Source organism: Lampetra fluviatilis, chromosome 11 (genome assembly GCF_964198595.1).
Source record: "Lampetra fluviatilis chromosome 11, kcLamFluv1.1, whole genome shotgun sequence".
NCBI lineage: Eukaryota > Metazoa > Chordata > Hyperoartia > Petromyzontiformes > Petromyzontidae > Lampetra > Lampetra fluviatilis.
The window spans coordinates 4,411,952-4,431,690 of record NC_136285.1 but is presented as its reverse complement, the minus strand read 5'-3'; the positions used below and the strand labels follow the sequence as shown (position 1 = coordinate 4,431,690).

The 19,739-nt window shown below is 43.6% G+C and overlaps 1 protein-coding gene across 10 annotated transcripts in view; it reads right to left on the bottom strand.

The window, feature by feature from the left end:
• LOC144934736 (dynein axonemal heavy chain 3-like) overlaps positions 1-19,739 on the bottom strand; it is an 864,594-nt gene that overhangs the window by 148,421 nt on the left and 696,434 nt on the right. For all 10 annotated transcript variants that reach the window (XM_078860821.1, XM_078860816.1, XM_078860817.1 and 7 more), the window contains 4 exons: positions 18,268-18,381; positions 15,339-15,488; positions 4,088-4,270; positions 1,089-1,227 (listed from right to left, as the gene is read on the bottom strand). In XM_078860821.1, the coding sequence (XP_078716947.1) occupies positions 1,089-1,227; positions 4,088-4,270; positions 15,339-15,488; positions 18,268-18,381 (586 nt within the window). The remainder of the gene's footprint in view (positions 1-1,088; positions 1,228-4,087; positions 4,271-15,338; positions 15,489-18,267; positions 18,382-19,739) is intronic.

Genomic DNA, 19,739 nt, shown 5'->3' with positions numbered 1-19,739 from the left:
CTACCCCCCCCCCCCCCATCATCCCCCTGCCTGCTCTACAGTAGTATCTACCATGCTAGTATTAGCATGGTAGTAACTGCACACATTGGGGTGGGGGGGGGAGAAGAGGACATCACACTGTGAAGAATTTACCTCAGCGTTGTGTATTTTTTTTTGCATTTTTAACGCAAATGAGAATTCCCCCCCCACTGATCGTGTGTGTACGTTGCTAGGGCAACCACCACCAATAAGCCGGCTTTCTCGCGCATGCGTACTTTAAACTTGACAGATGTGAAATACGAATAGCGTTTTTTCGTCCCAGGGCATATGGCGTGGTACCCGTGTACTTTTTTGATATGTAAACCCCACAGTTTGTTAATTAAAAAACGTCACAAGGTACTCGCGCAGACAGACAGACAGACAGACGGACAGACAGACAAACACGCAGACAGTCCCGCAGACAGACACGCAGACAAAACATTTCTTTATAGGTAAGATTACTATTATTACTTGCAGGAACCCACATAACTTTTCTGGTGAAGGGATGGCGAATATTAACGTTTTATCATAACTCCCTTTCCTAGACCTCACCAATGCCGCGTGACTTCATAACCCGGCCCCTCTCCTCACCACCCCTGCGTCTGGTGACGTCACTTATTTTCGGTGTGTTGCAGGCAGACAAATGCATTACTTAATTCCCTCGTTATTCGCGAGGGATACGTTCCGGAGATGCTCGTGAATCGCAAATTTCGCGGATAATGATATTGTCCTACGAAACCATATCTTTCCAATAAATTACCTTAAATAATACATGAACTATAAAATGTTTGATATTGTCTCATCACTTTATCTCATCACATTCTGTGTCATCACTTCATCTCATCACGTTCTTGCATTAGTTTATCTCTCATCACTTTATCTCCCATCACTTTATCTGTCATCACTTTGTCTCATCACTTTCTCTTTCTCGATGCAGTCGTGTAAAGTTCCAGATGTGATTCGCGGATAGCCAAAATCATGGATATCAAATTCGTGAATAACGAGGGGATACTGTATTATATAGAGATCATTACATTCATGTCTGGATTGTGTAATGAGTGGACACTTGCCGACGAGGAGGGCATGACCGTTGGGCATGTTCAGAATGCGGCTGATGCGTGACACGTGCTCAATGGCGAACTGGAACAGCACCAGGTCCATCGGGGCCTTGCTGGCTGCGTTGTACTCCTGCAGACACTTCTCCACCACCTACAAAACACATTAAACGTGAATCGATAATGCCTCATATCGAGCAGCGAGGCTGCATGACCTTTGCATGACCTTTGCTAACGTGTGTGTGTGTGTGTGTGAGGGTATGGCGAGTGTTTCTGTATCATGAAGTTAGACTCAATTAAAACATATATAAATATATATCTGGGAATGAAAGATAACATTTCATTTTTTTCTTCTCATAAACTGATACTAAGTCGATTTGTAACGATGAAAAGAGCAACAATGATGTACAAATTATATGTTTGTTTTTACTAAAGGGCAGTACCACAAATTAGTAAACCTGGCAGTCAATATTACAACATTGTTGAAATAATATGGGTGTCAAGGTTTTATTTTTTCACGTGTATCGGATTCCCATTAATTGGAGAAGGCGTTAGCTTGAGGCTGTACCTTTCATAACAGGTCCAATGAAGTCATAACTAGCTCATTTTCGAATACATATCAATGTGCTACATTGATTAAGAACGCCCATAGGCCAGCAGTTATTCATAACCTTTCAATTATAAAAAAAAAAGTTGTTTTAATTATCCGCACACATAAACGAAAATCACAAAACATTTTACAAACACCAAAGAAAAACGACTTCTTCACGTGGATACACGCAGCAAATCGTTTCAGATAAAGTTGGCGTAAGGTGTGCTCATACTTATAATTGTAAACTTTTGTTTTCTTGTCAAGTATAGACACAACAGTGCAGTTAAAAAGTTAACTTAACGTTACATTGATATCATAATTTTCATGATCTAATTTCAAGGGCTTGTACTTTCCATTTCATTTACTTTCTCCCAGTTTTATTCGAATTCTAAATATAAATACAATTCATCGAGACCTTGAAACACAGTGAAAAGGGAAATAATGCAACGACAAAGTGTGTAGTTGCCATGCAGCCACACATTGTGTAGTTTAAAGAACATTTACTGCGAAGGGGAGATTATACAACATAACCACGAGGAAGATGAGACCCGATGTTTTCAGGTTCAAAGTAAATTCAAGGTTGATGACACAGCCTGTACGTGACGATACCTAATTTGCATTTCCGATTGCAGTCTACGATGCAAATAATAATTTACAGCACGGTGAACATGAATTGCTGGATGAATGCCTCCCCATGTAAGTGACGGTCGCGGGGGGTTGGTTGAGCACACTTCACGCTGCTCGTAATTGAGGCTCGATGAAGTGGGATTCTCAATTATCACTCACCACTTATGGGTAGCCGTAGCCAGGAATCAAACTCAGGTCACCAGGTTAATAGCACAGTGCGCTCAACTACTGCCCCTATGCTCACCATATTGACCATGTCCCCTGTGCGATTTTTTAAAATTATAATTAAATGATTATATCTGATGGATTACATCATCATAACATATACATGCTGTTCTGTAGGTAACTTTTATTCGGTGTGTACAGAAAAAACCCATGCCCGCCCAGCTTCAATATGGACCATACCAACTGAGCCTGAGTGCAAAGGGAGCAGCGTATGCAAGCATTGACAAACAACAACAAAAATAACGTGATTGTTTTGGCACGTTCATTTAATATAACGAAGTAATGTTATATTGATGGTTATGTATGCTCGCAGGCCTTTTACACAATGTTATGTGTATTTCCTCACACGTACCTTTTAGGGAACCCAGAGCGTGACGGACAGCCACTTGAGAATTATATCGACGAATATGTACAGCCTATCCGTCATTACACTTTGTCCCTGGTTCCTTCCAGAATGCAATCGGGTTTAAAATTTCACTCCCACCACAGCGTTCTGGGTCGTTCAAGCCCATTTCCACCCCTGGCGTGCGCACAAGACATGGCAGGGCTGTACCTTTACATTTATCTTATTTCATTGAATGGCTTTTACCTTGGGACTTCACATCCACTGACCATATTTACCTACGTTGTGGGTGACCCTGCGCTTTTTGGCGGTGATGTGTGAGCCACCGGTGGACTTTATATCTACGCCACTATGCCACTGGTCCCGTTGAAAGCTGGCATTAGACTTTGACTAGAGGCAGGATTGTCTCATAGCTAAGCTAGCATTGTGTCCGGGCTACGAGTAGTGTTGTCCTGTGGCCAATTTGGTGTTGGGTTTGAGCTCATGGTAGTTGCAGTTGCACCACCTGGACACTGTATAACGATGCTACCGGTGCCATGGTTATGCTAGGGTTGGGCTAGGAACAATTGTTCCATGTTTAGTCTAGCATTGGGGATGGGCTAGGTTCAGTGTCATCCTTTGGCTAAGCTATCTTTGGGTTGGGCCAGGTCAAGTGTTGCCCTACGCCTATGCCTGGCGTTGTTGTGAGGGCTACACGCAGCGCCGCTCCATAGCTCAGCTCGTGTTGGGGAGGGGCTAGATTCGGTGTTTTCCTTGGCTAAGCCAGTGTTGTGGCCGAACCAGGGGCAGCATTACACCTCGACTGAGGACTATTATGGTGCCGTGACGGCACTCACTTAAGACTAGTGGCGCCACGATGGCGCGATGTTAATTACCTCGCTTGGTATACAGGAGGTTAGAGGTTCCATCCGGCCTATTACACCTGTATATTTGGAGTTTACATGCTTTTCCGTGGTCGCGTGGAATTTCCTCCGGCTTCTCCGGTTTTCCCGTCTACATTTAAAAACATGCGTTGAGAATATTTGGCTGCTATAAATTTCCCCACGATGATAAGCCACGTCGTTGAGCTATCATTTGTGGCCAGGTTGTTTCTGAAAAGAGAGCTACATAGCTCAGCGGGCCTTACCTGGTAGGTAAAAAAGATAAATGGTTTAAAAATTGGTTAAGCAAAGCAGTGGATTTAAATGAAACGGACAAGAGTGGCCACACACGTGCCCGAGTGTGCACCTTCTTGAGTTGCTCCATGTCGGTGATCTCGTCGTAGTCGCGCTTGCGGCCGTCTACCGACTTGGCACCCATGAAGTCTCCGAAGAATAGGCCACGCATGTCGCTGTGTCCCAGCTCTCGGCCTCTCATCAGGTTTGCGAAGAGGCTGCTCATCTTCTCCTTGAACTGAGTCTGCACCACGTTCTGCGGGAACACGACCGACCAAACGCACAAGTTTTTCCAGTTGCGAACGTAGCGCGGTGCAACTCACGCGAGCTTGGGCTCGCGTGAGTTGAGCCCTGCGGCAGAGTTAGCCTGTGGGCAGGTCTCGCGCGGTGGGATAAAGTGTGGGTGCTCCCGCCTCTTCCAGGAAGTCTGGCCAGCGTGGAAGAGTAGGCCAAGCACTCCTACCGAGGGGGGCTGTGTAGAGTGCCCCTCAAGCGGAGGCCCTTCTTCTAGCAGTGGCGTGAGCGAGCAATTTGCAGGTGTGCATCTTTACCTAATTCAGCTTAGCTCGGCCAGTGATGGCTAAAATTTATCAGGGCTGAGAGCCGAGATGCAGGGAGCATGAAGAGCACGTCTTGTGCCGTGAGACAGAAGCCTAATCGAGTGACTGGAGAGGCGCTTCGCAGTGTCTGCTTAAGCAGCCCTCTCCCGATGATCGATTGAGCTCTGGGAGGACATTCTTTACTTTCCACCTTCGTTCTCATGGAGTGATTAGGACATCGGACATCGGGGAACAACTATTTTTTTTCTGCAGCACACACACAACGTAATAAAAACAGGGATGCGTCCGTGAATTAACAATTAGCTTCGCAAAAAAATTAACAATCAGCTTCACAAAATATATATATTTTTTACGCTAACTGTAGCACGAGTGTAGTGTGAGACCATTTGGTTTGAACGAAAGCATAATCACGGTTTTACAATAAATTATATTTTCAGTAATGAAAGCATTAATAAAATTCAAGACACCTTCAGTAAAGACCGGATAGTGTCAGTCCGGATTAACGCAGTGCAGATGAATAGCACCTTACGTCGTCATTTAATCCAGACATAACTCGCACGCTGCGTGCTGTAAAATCGTGCAAAAGTTTAATATGCTTGCCGCGACCGCGGACGCAGCTTTCAATTTTTTAGCCGACTCGTGCAAAGCCACCTTCGTTCCCAGCGGTGGCGACAACGGCGCGCATGGCACGGCGCGGCACGACCCGGTGGCGCCTGGTTAGCAGCGCCACGGATTGCTCGGCTCCGTCAAGATCCCCCCCCCCCCAGGAGCTGACAAAGTTAAAAAAATTCAACTCCTCTCCTTTCCTCGGCTCGACAGAAAAACGTTCCCCCTCCCCAAACTCGCAGCAAATTTGTGTTGTTGTCGTTCATGGCTTCGTTCCAAAACACCGTTGACTTCTCAAAAAATGTGGTATTTGCAGTTAATTTGTTTCACATACAATTGAGACGAGAGTGGGGGGGGGGTAAAGGTTATTTCTGGTCTGGGGACAGAGAGAGAGAAGCACACTTTAGAGATGTGCTGTGCGGAGACATATTGACCATCTGGAGTTGTTTAATGTCAAGAAGCACCTCTTTACCTTCGCGACCGCTAATCCTTAGGAAATCTGAAGTTGGAAAATGTGCCTGCGAGGTATAGAGTGGCGCTGATAACACCATTCTTGCTGTGCGCTCTCTCATAGGAATCTCATGATCGATCAATTACAATCGATTCTCACACTCTGCTGAACATGTAAAAAACAAATCTAGTAACAATAAACCTGTTACTAACTTGCAATCTGGTGGTTTGTGTGTGTGTGGTGGTTTGTGTGTGTGTCCAAGAGGCCGTACACCCGGGACGAGATGGATTGATGAGATCAGCTCTTGTGAGGGTGCTGAGTGGTTACTTTGTTTTTGTTTTGCATCACGGGATATGTGTGTGTGCACGTTGAACTTTTCTCGGACCGTATGTAGCCAACCGTGCCAATGGGAGGTGCAAGGGAAGGACAACAAACTAAACACAAGAAGCAGTGCTAAATAAATGAATTTTCAATCTGGATGATTTAAAAGCCCATAGCTCTAGTGGATTCCTGATATCGGGAGGAAGAGCATTCCAGACGGCCGCAGAAGCGCATATGGAGACGTTTGATGTGTTATTATAATAATAGGGTTTTTCTCCTTTTTTGTGGCAACAAAACTGAAATCTTTTTACAATGATTTATGTCTGCTTTAACCACAATACTTGCAGTCAAAATGCAAACAAAAACACACTATGATAATATATGCATTTGTCCTTGAAACGGATTGGTCCACACCAGTTTTGTTGTCAAAAAAGGGGAAAAACCCTATTATTATATTATGGTACTGGCAAAGGAGGTCTAATGATGACACGTTAATAATCTTGACTTAAAGCTTTCATGACTTGCAGGAATTCATATTATTTGGGTCTTTCGGTAAAGTCACGTAGACAGAAAATAAAAAAATAAAAAAAATTATAACAATATCACGACGTTTCGATCGCAACACAAGCAATCGTCATCAGGTGAAAAATAGAGCGAGAGAGCTGCTGAGGCAATAAAAATATATTTTGATGACGATTGCTGTGTTGCGATCGAAACGTCGTAGTTTGTTGTTATTTTTTATTATTTTCTTTGAACCTATCTACGTGAATTCACCTAAAGACCCAAGAAAATGAATTCCTGAAGTCACGAAAGCTTTAAGTCAAGATTCCTGGCTTATTATATTAGTAAAATTCGGGGGTGGTGGGGTGCGTCAAGCATACGTACGCAGGTGGGGGGGGGGGTGTAAAAAGTCCGCGTGCGTACAGGGAGGGGGGAGGGGTCAAGTTTTGACAGATTTTTGCGTACCTACTAAATGGGTGGCCCCTGACTGTCTTTGTTCGTTGGCTCGTCAAATCAAAGTAAACACTAGATTTGAAGCTTTCGTGACTGCAAGGATTCATACTCTTAGTTTTTTCGGTAAAGTCACGTAGGTAAAAAATTTAAATTTAAATTAATAAAAAATTAATTAATAAAAATCTCCGTCATCAGGTGGGACCGTCACAGCCAGATTTGCTGTCTCAAGTGAGGCCCTCACTTTTACCTACGTGACTTTACCGAAAAAACTAAGAGTATAAAGTAAACACTCCTTTCTCAAAGATGGTGGCAGCTAGGGGAGACCTCCTTTCATCAGTGCACTGATCTAAGTTGATTATGATTATGAATACAATTATACATTCAATATAATTATAATAATTCGCTTTATAAGGCTCCCTCAAACAATGGATATCAGAGTGGCATGTGTGTAGAGGAGGAAAACTAGGGAGAATCAACTGGGGAAATAGACTCGTATGTATGTTGAACCTACATCATTAAACCTTTGCCAGTACCAAAATATAATAGGGTTTTCCCCCTTTTTTCTGGCAGAAATGGGGGGGGGGGTGGAAACCCTATTATTATATGTTGAACCTCTTTCACACCGAATGTAGCCAACCGTGCTAATCAGAGGTGTGGGCAAGAGACAAGATTCAAGACACAAGATTCAAGAGACAAGATTCAAGACACAAGATTCAAGAGACAAGATTCAAGACACAAGATTCAAGAGACAAGATTCAAGAGAGAAAAAGCGGAGGCTGTGTTAAACACGTGGTGGGGTCTAAACTCAGGACTTAGAAATATCCATAGACTGAGACCTCCTCACCTCCAAGGAGCAGGGAATTCCAGATCCTGTGGTCTGTGCGGACAAAAGTCCAGTGGGTCGCCACAGGTTAGACACCCGGGGCTCAGTTACTCTGAGTAGGTAACGATCGGTAGATTTCAGAGATCTTATCGAAGTGTGCGGATGAATCAACTGCTGGATATAAGTTGGAACACAAACAATACAGCCACGTGAGCTGCTGCTATTTACCAAATTGACAAGAGATGGCGAACTGCCTGATCGAATCGAGACCCAGAATCGTAGCAATTCAATGAATGGCGAGGAGGGCAAACCGTCCCACTACTTAATTCATCACTACCCTTGTGCAAGTGAACTCTGTGTCCATCAGCCCTGAAAGAGCTCGAACTTCCAGAATTTCCCAATGTTAGCATCGCTGCTACCTCCCCTACCCCCTCACCCGCCCCCACACCCTCTGACAGCTGACAGCTCCCAGTGCAGTTGAAAATTAGCCTCACTGTGCTAGCTCCCATTTATTGTGTGTCATCGCAGTTACTCCAAAGGCCCTTGACCCATTTTCGCTTAACCCGACGCAAATTTGCAGGGGCAGTCCTCGACTTACGAACGGGTTGCGTCCTTTGAAACCTTTTCGTAAGTTGAACGATTCGCAGGTTGGAACGCAACAATGTGCTGTATTTAAATGCTGTTTTTGTAAAATGTGTTACAGTTCAACAAAAAAGGGATGCATTGTTAAACGCCTACTGTAATATATACAGTACATTCATCATAAACGTTTTTGGGTTAGATCGCGTTATTTATAAATGTGTCGCAACCCTCCATCACCCGACACAACCAATCAGTAAAAAAGTGTCACGTTGACAAAATACAAATAGTTCACTACTTTAGCCCACCGGTGTGTTGAAGAATGAATCCACAACATTTACAGCAAGGTGTTGGATGTAATTACCAGCGATGCCGTACTCAAATGGTAAATGTTGTGGGTTTACTCTCCAACACACCGGTGTGCTGAAGCAGTAACGAATTGGCGCATTTTGTTTACGTGACAAACCAAACTGATTGGCTGTGTCCAGTGGTGGTGGGTTAATGACACATTTATATTTATGCGATCTAACCCAAAATAACTTTTATTACGAATAAAATGTAACTGATTGCCAATCCCCAATTAGGTTGTGAACAAGCGTACTTATCGAACCGTCCCGCTGACTCCCACAGAGATGAACCACGTGGGTATCAATTGCACACGAGCTGGTAGTAATGATTTTATTAGTAACCTGAATGAAAAACGTGCATTACTGCTACAGGATTTTTGCACGCAAAAAATAACTACTCAGCATGTTTTGTGAAATGCACTAGAGTCCAACATAAGCAATAAAGCTGGAAAGTCTAATGACAATTTATGCTGAATTTCTATCCTTGACCAGGAAAGCTTTGGAAGTTTTACAACTTATATTTGAAGGTAATTTATCATTTGAATGCTTCACCAATTCCTCTCGCCAATATTGTTGTACAGGCAGAAACTGCAACGACCAGATGAAACCCTCGTGTAAGAGAAGATAGCAATGAACTGTGGCACAGGGAGGTCAGGAACGAATTGTTGTACACTTCTGCACTGCACGTGAGGCTCTCACGGACACGAGCTGAAGGTTTAACAACCCTGCCTAACCAGTGACTGGGACTCATGTTTGTGTTATAACTTGAATTTTACTAGCAATCAAACTTTTGGAAAACGTTGGCCAATGATCGATCCTAATCTATGGTAGAGACTAAACACAAAAACATCAACTGTTGACTTCCCACGAAGGGATGCAGGCTCACCAAGTAGAGCTGATTTAAATAACACCAAGTGATATGCTGAGTGCTCTTTAACGTGAAATTAAACTTATCCTCTTTAATAACTGAAATCATTTAAATATATGCGCACAACTTTATCTGTGATGAACGCTGCACTTTCCGTCGTTTTCATGCAGGGGGCGCTACAAACCTACGCGCCCCCTGCATGAACGACGGAGGCGCAGGAACAGACGTTCGATTACGTTGGAATCGATCTGCAGACGGCGGTCGTCTCACATGGCCAGCAGCTCTACATCGCCTTAGCTCGATCCCGCAATCCCAAACAGGTGAAAGTCCGCATCGAACCGAACCCCCAGCAAGGCCATATACTTAATGACGAGAGAAAATTCACACGAAATGTCCTTTTCAATGAAGTCTTCCAGATGTAAAATGATATAAGCTTTTAATGAAGAAATTAAATTATCTATTTAAAAACAATACAATTCAAGATGTATGATTATAAAACTTCAAAACGGAGCATCGGGTGCTTGCGTGAATGCGTCGTTTGTGTGCAATTTTTTTCGTGACTTTCCTGGCCGAAGGCCGTAAATGGTTGTGAGGGGAGCCATAGGCGCCCCCGAACAACTCCTAGTGTCTAATAGGCTAACAATCATACCGTCAATAGTTTGTATATATAAAATTGTCATTCCAACAAAATAATTGTCCTGTACGCAAAATGGTCTTAGAGGAGATCGCATTGTGCAATTCCTTACAGGGTGCGATTGCTGGCAGATGGCCACTCACGTATGATCGGCGGAGTGCGATGGCATTGTTGTATTACCTCTAAAAGACGGGGGTGGGGGGGGGTGTTGACTAGGGCAAAATAAAGCATCTACCAACATGTATATCGCACTCAGAGAGTTTTCAACAGGCCTCTGTTAATACCAGTGATATATCCGACTTTTGAAAGAGCATGGCAATTATCATGTATACTGACAGACTTCATAAATACTTACAAACAGCTAAGTTTTGTCAGATTTTTTTTGGCAAACTGATCAATCGATGCATGGTGTGATGACGAGCTCACTTGGCTTACGATCCAGAGATCACTGGTTTCAATCTGCCGGCACAGCAGTTCAAACGTAGGGCACATTTCTTAAATCGCATCGTCTCTGTCCACCCAGCAGTGTTCATGGGCACACCACAGTTAGTCGATAGTTCCAGTGTGGTGGGGTAAAGTGTGGGTAGTCCCACCTCTTCCAAACGATCTGGCCAGTATGGAAGAGTAGGCCAAAATACGTTCTAGAAAGGCGTCTTTAGAGCTCACTCCGTTGAAGCCCTTGCCGCCAGCAGTCGCATAAGGAAGGATTCCAAGGCCTCTCTTTTAGCTTGCATCAACACCTGAGCACCGTGTTTAATATCCAGTGGCTGGGACTCGGGATTCAATTTCAGGATGTCAAGTGGTGCTGATTACGTCACCTGACATGGGCATCAGTTGACCATGAGCTACACTTGTATATATCTCCGACATCTCTAATACACCCACATGCAAAGTGTTGATTAACACCTGCTGCAACGTTTTTGACAAATGATCGAAAAACTAGGGTAATTTATACATTTTTTTAAATCAATTCTGGATGAAGATCTCCCCAATAACTTGGTTGAGACTTTCATCCAGCAGTGGAAGGATCATGGTTGATTACTTACTTACTCCTCTCCGCTCCCTGTGGAGCATAAGGCCACAACAAGCCCACACCATGTGGGGCGGTCTTTAGCAGCTTTCTCTGCTTCACCCCAAGACAGGCCCACGGTCTTTAGCTGGTTTTGAATTTTGTTCTTGTTGCAGTTTCCATAACAATTCTGGGTTTTCCGGGGTGGGGTTGTTAGCCCCACGCCCAACCCTCAACCTGGAGGACCAGGGGTTGTCCACTTCGTCTGTCCTCTACCCGTTGACCAGTCCGGCATGGTTGGACCTGCTGGGAGCCGAAGGCTTCCGCTGGCTTTTGTCTCTGGGTCATGGAGGCACAACAAGCTTCCCTACCACGACAAGGCGACAACACACGAGAGATTGTGATGAATTCGTTCAAAAACAAACAAGACTTTTCTCCTGGTTGTGCTGAAACCACTTTACTTATTTTAACTTAGTTTTTAAATAGCACTTGAAGAAGAGAAAATGGGTGCGAATAGACCAATTTTCAAGTCATGATTCAATTGCGTGCTCAACCCAAAGGACTGACTGCAGCTCCAGTAGGGAGTATAGCAACTGACTCCACTACCCGCTCAGACTGGGTGACAAAATACCACCACACCAATTCGACACTCATCAGAATGTACTTACAATAATTGTTTTACTTGCAGTGTCAGTGAAAATAACTCTTTGCTTGAGCAGACATTTTGGGGCAGTTTATCAAAAAGGAATGCCCACTGACTTCTCCCACGGTGGTAACTCAGGTTCTTTGATTCTGGAGGAACAGTGGGCTGAGTTGAACCATGGCCACGATTTAAATTTGCCATGACAAGCGGCCTCCTGTTTACGACGGTCACATTAACTTTTTGGCGCCGCGGTGGCGAGATGTTAACTACCTCGCCTGGTATACAGGCGGGTGTGCGTTCAATCTCGACCCTGATTCCGGTATATTAGAAACATGCATTTCGAGTATTTGACTGAAATACATTTCCGCGTGATAAGCCGTTTCGTTGAGCTCCCATTTGTAGCCAGGTCGCTTCTGAAAAAGAGCTACGTAGCTCAGCGGGCCTCACCTGGTAATTTTTTTAAAAATAGTTTAACTTGATTTACAACGCATCTTCTGACATGACTCCGAACACATTTGAACAGAGTCAGCCTGGTCTCCGATGTCACTTGGCTTGGAGCTTTTGTTATTCTAAAGTGTTCTCGTGGATGTTTACCTCTTAAACCCTAGTGACGAATTGGCCACGTTCTGTTTACGTGACAACCCTTACTAGTTGGCTGTGTCGGGTGGTGGCGGGATTTATCGACACATTTATATATTTACGCGATCTAACCCCCAAAAAAACCTCGATTATAGACTCCTAAACCCTGTTAAAACATTGCTGATAAATGTAAAAAAACACATCGGCAAGTGATGTTTCTACTGTCTGTGGGAAACTTCGGGTCGATTTTTAACGAGGTTTCAAGAAACGCATTGTAACGTCGTAAAAAGCGGGGACTGCCTGTAATCCCATTCTTGCATGTGGCAATGTGTTCCGGAGCTGAATGCTACTGAGCAGTTGCGAGGCAAGCAATGGAACTTTAGACCCCCACCCACCCACCTACTGGGCCAGATACCTGTGCAGAGGGAAACACTCAACTAAACTTCAGCTTACAGTGGCCTCTGTTTAAAAAATAGATGTCAAAGTGTTTAAAACTATGTAGGAAGCATTAAAGCAACATAACAATATAAACTTCCCCTTGATAGCTACACTTTTAATACCTTGCTATAAAACTGGAAAAAACACAAACTCGTGCCGACACTATTACAACATATTGCTCTTAAAAAAGTATATTTCAGTAGTAATAATATTTCGACATTACAACATTGCTATGTACTCAAACATGGCCGTAAATAGAAGTTCACCTTGGTATCACAATGCTCGCAAAAAAAGTAAACACTCGACAGGATTTCAGTGTCAGTTATTGCTTTCCCCTGCCCCCCCCCAGAGCCCCATTTGCTTCCTTCACATTTTATAGAAACTTCCAGAGCATGAATAACACATTCCGTTGTTATGCTACTGACACAGCAATGTACTTCTGAAGATAATTACTTCTTCATCACCGTCATCAGATTTTGTTGTGTGTTATACTTCCGATAAAATATAGAAAGTCAAACTCCGACATAGATTTGAATGTGGTGACTATTCTTGTGCAGGCCTTTGCAAATGGGTTGAGACGATCAATTGGCTAAACACGAAAACCCTTGCGGACCAAGGAGACAGCATTAATTTTTAGCTTCCTTGCATCACAGCTTGAAACTAAAAAGCACTGCCTCTAAAGCCCTGACATGGTACATTAGCAGTGTTATACATTTACGAAATCCCAGCAGCACAATATGAAGTTGGATCCACTGCATTCTTAATTCATACACTCAATACGCAATCATCGTAGCCATTAACAGATGGATACTCCGCACTGCAAAATATCCCTCAGGGGTTAAAATGATGAGCGGGATTGGGGAAATGGGGAGTTAAGACAGTCAGAGACAAAAAAATTTTATAAACTCAAAACTAAACTATTTTATTTTATCAGCCAAGGCCCACTGAGCTATATAGCTCTTTTTAAAAAGATTCATTGGCTTATTTATCACTCAACAAAGTGGCTTATCACGTAGACATTTATAACAGCCAAATATTCTAAACGCATCCTTCTTAAACGTGGAGGGAAAAACCAAAGGACCTGGAGAAAAATCTATGCGACCACGGTGAGAACATGGAAACTCCAAATAAACAGGTGTCAGGGATGGAACCCACGACCCCCTGCATACCAGGCGAGGGAGATAACATCTCGCCGCCAGGAAACCCCAAAGATAAGTTGAAGAGAATGAGAAGTAGGATATGTGTTGAAGGAGTATGAAGGGGAAGGCTGGACTAAGATTGTTGAGGAAAGCACAGAGAGTACAAGGAAGTGTATGGTTGAACGTGAATTGAAGACTGTAATTAGAGAGTAGTGAAGAATTTAAGTGGTTGGCTCCACCAAATGTTAGGTGGTACTCACCTTGATTGGTGGCCTCAAGCCAGGGGTGTAAATTCCCAAATGCCATGGCAAGGTCCATTCTCTTCATAGTGTAGAGGAGTAATGGATGACATGACGGCATGAGCGCCGTGAAGCTGGATGACGTCATGTCACGGGGATTGTAAGGGGGGTACTTAAGGGGGACCCCGTCACATGAGCGGGGTCGTTGTGGGAGCCGGGAGATGCTGAGGGTCTGACAAGGAGGTCTCTCCTGCGCGTGACCGGACGGAGTTGGCTGAACCCCCTCGAGTAAGAGAGCCCAAGAGATAGCTGAGGCTAGGGACAGATCGAGCCTGAGGTCCCAGGGAAGAACCAAGTGTAGGGACACCTATCCCTGGTGTAATGTGTTACCCTTGTGTTAATAAAACGGCGTGAGCCCCTACATGAAGTTCTGTCTTCGCGTGCATCTTCACTGCACAACAATAGGACACCCATCGTTGACTTTCCACCAAGCGGTACTCATTTTATAAAGAGCAGACGGATGATGGGCATAATTTTATGGAGTTAGAACCTATGGCCTTCGTGGGACTGATCGACTGTGTAATGAATGGTGAATACATCTTACGCATTATAATTACAGGAGTAAGACTGATTACTACACGTGATTGTACATATCACTGGTTGCAGTGCTAAGATCACCCACTGGATTCATTGGCTTATTTGTCCAAGTACTGATGACTTGTATGAATTATGAGTGGTCTTATGAATTATATATATATATAAAAAACACCATGTTTCTAACTCAGTTTAAATGATACGATAACGTATTTTAGTCACGTGGCTAATGACTGCAACACTCAGGCCAGAGGCGATTTCCATCGCGGTTTACAAAGGCAATGGGCCACTGTCTTTAACATACTCTATACGACCCCTTAAGCAAGCTCTGAGTTGCTATATCAAAGTGTTCACAGAAAGATCCACAACAGACCAATCGTGTTAAAGTGCCACCTTAATGTTTTATCAACAAACACATCATACAACTCATCTATAAGTGATATCATTGTATGCTCGTGATAATCTGAGGATTATACAAGGTTGGAATTAGGTGAGTTGTAAGAAGGGGACTCGACGGAAGCCAAGACGAGAAGGTGGCACCTTAATGATGGAGAAGAAGAGCTGCTGGTCAGAGGCGTCAACCAGACGGTCAGAGAAGACGCGGTACACCTCGTGGACCCACAACCGCATCAATTTCCTGGCACCGTCGTCACCCAGAGGAACGCAAGAGGCTTTCACCAGCATCAGGCCCTGCAGCAACACACACACACAATCAATAACCAGTCACGAGCCAATGTTTTTTCCCAAGAGTCGACAAAGCCGAGGCCGTTCTTACCTCGTACACAGGTCGACATGAAGCTAATGTGTTTGGCAAACGTGTTACAAGTGAGCTGGCCTTTTCTCAAGTTGAGTAAATCCACTGTTTGGAGCATTATTCTTGAAAGTAACCATCTAAGAAACGCTTTAGAACCATAGCAATGTAACATAATTCTATATTTAGTATGTTGAGAACATTTTTTGTGTAATCTAATAGTTCGGTTGCCATTATGATTACATTCACCAAATACTCTTATATTATAATCATTTGTACTCTGGGTAAGAGCAGCAGTGCAGTGGTTCATTGCACTGTGTTCTGAACCGGGAAACCGCACGTTTGATTCCCAGCCACGGCGAACATCAGGGGCAAAGACTGGTTCTGGGTTCGCATCTTTCAGCATCCCACAATGATCGCCACGGTGAAGTATGGTCAAACAGCCTTCAGGACTGACACAGCATGGAGAAGCCTTCGAGCAATCTGAAAATCTGCATTGTGTGTGAGAGTGAATTATTTTTTCAGAAACACCGGCACGACTATAGAATTGTCGGCTCTGTCACGTGATCTGTATGCATCGCCTGTTCCTGTCCTCGTTTTAACCCGAGTTACTGGCGTGACCATCTTCCCAAGCGAATTGTTTATTTATTTTTTACTCCAAAAAGGAAAGAATCCATGAAAATGGAAAGGTGGCCAGATAGCTCAAGAGGTCAAAGCAAATTAGAATATTTATTTATACTGGAGGAATCCGATGAGCTATGAAGCTCTTTTTCACAGTTGTCAAGGATTTTACAGATCAGTTTAACATGTGTAGGCTTTCGAGACCAATATTATTCATAATAAAGGTTTCTGGGTTAGGTCGCGTTATTTATAAATGTGTCGCAACCCTCCACCACCCAACACGGCCAATCAGTAAAAAATGTGTCACGTTGACAAAAGACAAATTGTTCACTACAACGGTGGGCTAAAGTAGTGTACTATTTGTCTTTTGCGACACATTTATAAATAACGCGATCTAACCCAAAACCTTTATTATGAATATTTTACAGACGTCCAGTACAATCGGGTCAGTGGTGCCAGCTGACTGTATAGCCAATTGATGATAACAGTCCGGTCACCAGACTGTACAAAAAAACACGTCATATTAAATTCGGATGTGCACTAGATACGATGTAATTCAAACGCTAAGAATTTAAAACCTCGGTTTGACTGTCACGACTCTGCAGCCGGGTGGGTGGGAAAGTGTTGTCTCCCCTTAGTACGTGGATTAGAGGTCACTTGATGAAATCTCAGAGGCAGCTCTGCAATGTCTACTTCAGTGAGCCATCTGCTAATATGGGGGGGTGGGGTGGGGGGTTCTATTGCTCTGCCAGTCCCGAATGGATTTATTGCATTACATAAAACACCACAAGCACAATCAGGATTCTATTGGAGAAAAGGACAACACACTAGAAGTAACGACTTGGTAACATGCCACGTCAAAGTAGTCTGATAAAGCAATGAAGCTAAAGTCATGAAATATGATTGGAGGTTGCCTGCCTTTGGTGGTATACTACATGCTGAATACAATATGCATTCTACTTCTGAGCATCGAATATTGAATGAACACCTTTGGTGTTTTTAATTCTTGCATTTACACCACACTACATTCTTCTGTAGTCTTTATACATGAAACACTCTTTAGCACCGCTTTAGGGAAGGATTCACACTCGGGATTGGGATAAATATAACATTACCTCCTTTCACAAATGTAATGCCACATGCAAAATTAACACAGGACCAGATTTTACAAGTATGGTTATTCTACCGAGTGTAAATACTTCCTCTGGCTAAACTGGGCTTTGTATTGGTGAATTAAACATGCGCGTGTGGATTGCTTTTCTAGTGACACATGAAGCTACTGACGACATGTAAAAGTTAAATAATGACTTACAAAATACATATATAACATTTTAATTTCCAAAAAAATTGTATAGAAATTATGATAGCAGGATGGAGTACATTTGGTTAACTAAATTCTATAATGAAAAGGAGCAGACTGATGCACGGTTGGCTACGTGCGGTGCGAATGAAGCCGGCTTGGAATGGAGATGAGAGACTTGAGAGAGGAACACATGGATTTGGAAACAAGTGAAAATTTGAGTGATTCCTAAGTGGGCTCGAGAAGGACACATCATGATTATCCTTTGCCCATTGCGATGATGTACAGTTTTTTCTTCCGATTCCATTTCGATGACGTCCGTGTACGTCATCGGAACGAAATTGGAAGAAAAAAAAACTACCAAGGCTCCCACAAGGCCATGCAGGAGGGCATGTGGCACAGTTTGGTGCCAGCTATAATAAGAGTTCAGCGGCCGTGTCACTGCGGTTATCTGCGGTGAGTACAATGTATTTAAAAACAATGGTACTATGCCTATCTAAATAAAATGTATGCTAATCGCTTGCGCATTCCGAGATTCATGACGAACGGGACCCAGACGTCTCAAAACGGGAAAGGGTTAAGGATGATGCCCGTTGGAGGAGACTGGTGACTGAATAACAACTCAAGGATGGAGTACACCCAAGAGAATGACCACTGTGTGAGATGGAGTAATGAGATTAGCTAATGTGCAGTTGGATTGTGGTATTTAAGATTTGAGAGATGTTGATGCAGTGGTGGGGCGGGGGTTCTTTGTCCAGAAGTCGATAGATCGTGGCTGAAGGACTCCCTGCTCTCACCTGTACCACTCTGGCAAAGTCTCTGAGGCTGAATATGTAGTGAGACTTGGAGGGCGTAGGCAGGAAGCTTTGCACAGCTGCTGTGTACACTTCAGTGGTAGCCCAGACCAACACCTGCAAAACAAAAGTCTCAGCATCACGGACACGATACACTCAGCGATGCAATGTAGTACAATTTGTATGCATGCATCATTTCAAGCAGTGGTTCTCAAAGTGCGGTCCCTGGACCATCAGTGGTCCGCGATGGTCTTCCAGCTGGTGTCCGGTGGCTGTAATGCAAATTGATCTGTAATTAATGACAATGTTTATTATACCTTATGTTTCGGATATTAATTAATATTTAACTTATATATATATTTTTTAAGTTAGGTGAACTACTCTGATTAAACTACCCTGACCCTAGGATCTAAACGCCCCCCCCCCTAAAAAAACCCTTATAGCTGTGTAAAAAAAAATTAAGTGCCGGTAATATTAATCATTTTGTATTGCTGATATTTAGAGAGAACTGAATACGTTTTGTGACCAGGGGTGGGGGCTGGCCGGGTGGTCTGCGGAAATGTTTGAGTCGGCTGAGTGGTTCCGCGGGCCGAAACAGTTGTGATAAACATCGATTTGAAGGATACTGCCGTGCTGAAACAGTTATCACACTGGAAATTACTGTAGCGTATGCTGGAGCGGTCACACCTGATGACAGATGCTTGTGTTGCTTCCGAAACGTCGTGATTGAATTTAGTTGTTTATTTATGTATTAATATTTTATTATTTTATTTTGTTTTCACCTAATTGACTTTACCGAAAAAACCAAAGAGTATGGATCCTTGCAGTCATGAAAATTTAAAATCTAGAATGTCACACTGGACTTGGAATTCTAAGGTTGGTGGTTCAATCTCCCGGCGTGGCAGATAAAACAATGGTCAAGTTTCTCCAATCTTCCCGTCTCTGTCCAACTCATCAGTATATATTGGTACATCACAGTTGGTTAATTGGCAGGGCGTGCGCAATGCGGTTAAGTATGGGTCCTCTGATCGCTTCCAAAAAAGCTAGCTAGTTCAGAAGAGTAGGCTAAAATACTGAACTCAACTTTTTACTTCACCAGGTAAGGCCCACTGAGTTATATACTGCAGCTCTTTTTCAGAAGCGACCTTACCACAAACGAGAGAGCTCAACGAAGCGGCTTATCACGTGCAAATTTATAGCAGTCAAATACTCTAAACGCGTGTTTCTAAATGTGGAGGGAAACACCGGAGGAGCCGGAGACAAATCTACACGCTCACGGGGGAGAACATACTAACTCCAAAAATGCAGGCGAGGTAGTTAACATATCCTCGCCACTAGAAGGGCTCCCGAGAGCTTTCACGCGTACGAGTGGAGACCCTTCTGCCACCAGTGGCGTAACCAAGCAATCACAAAAGCACCTGCATCTCACAACACTTGTACAGAAAAATAAACTATGCAAAAAATAAGGTCGATTA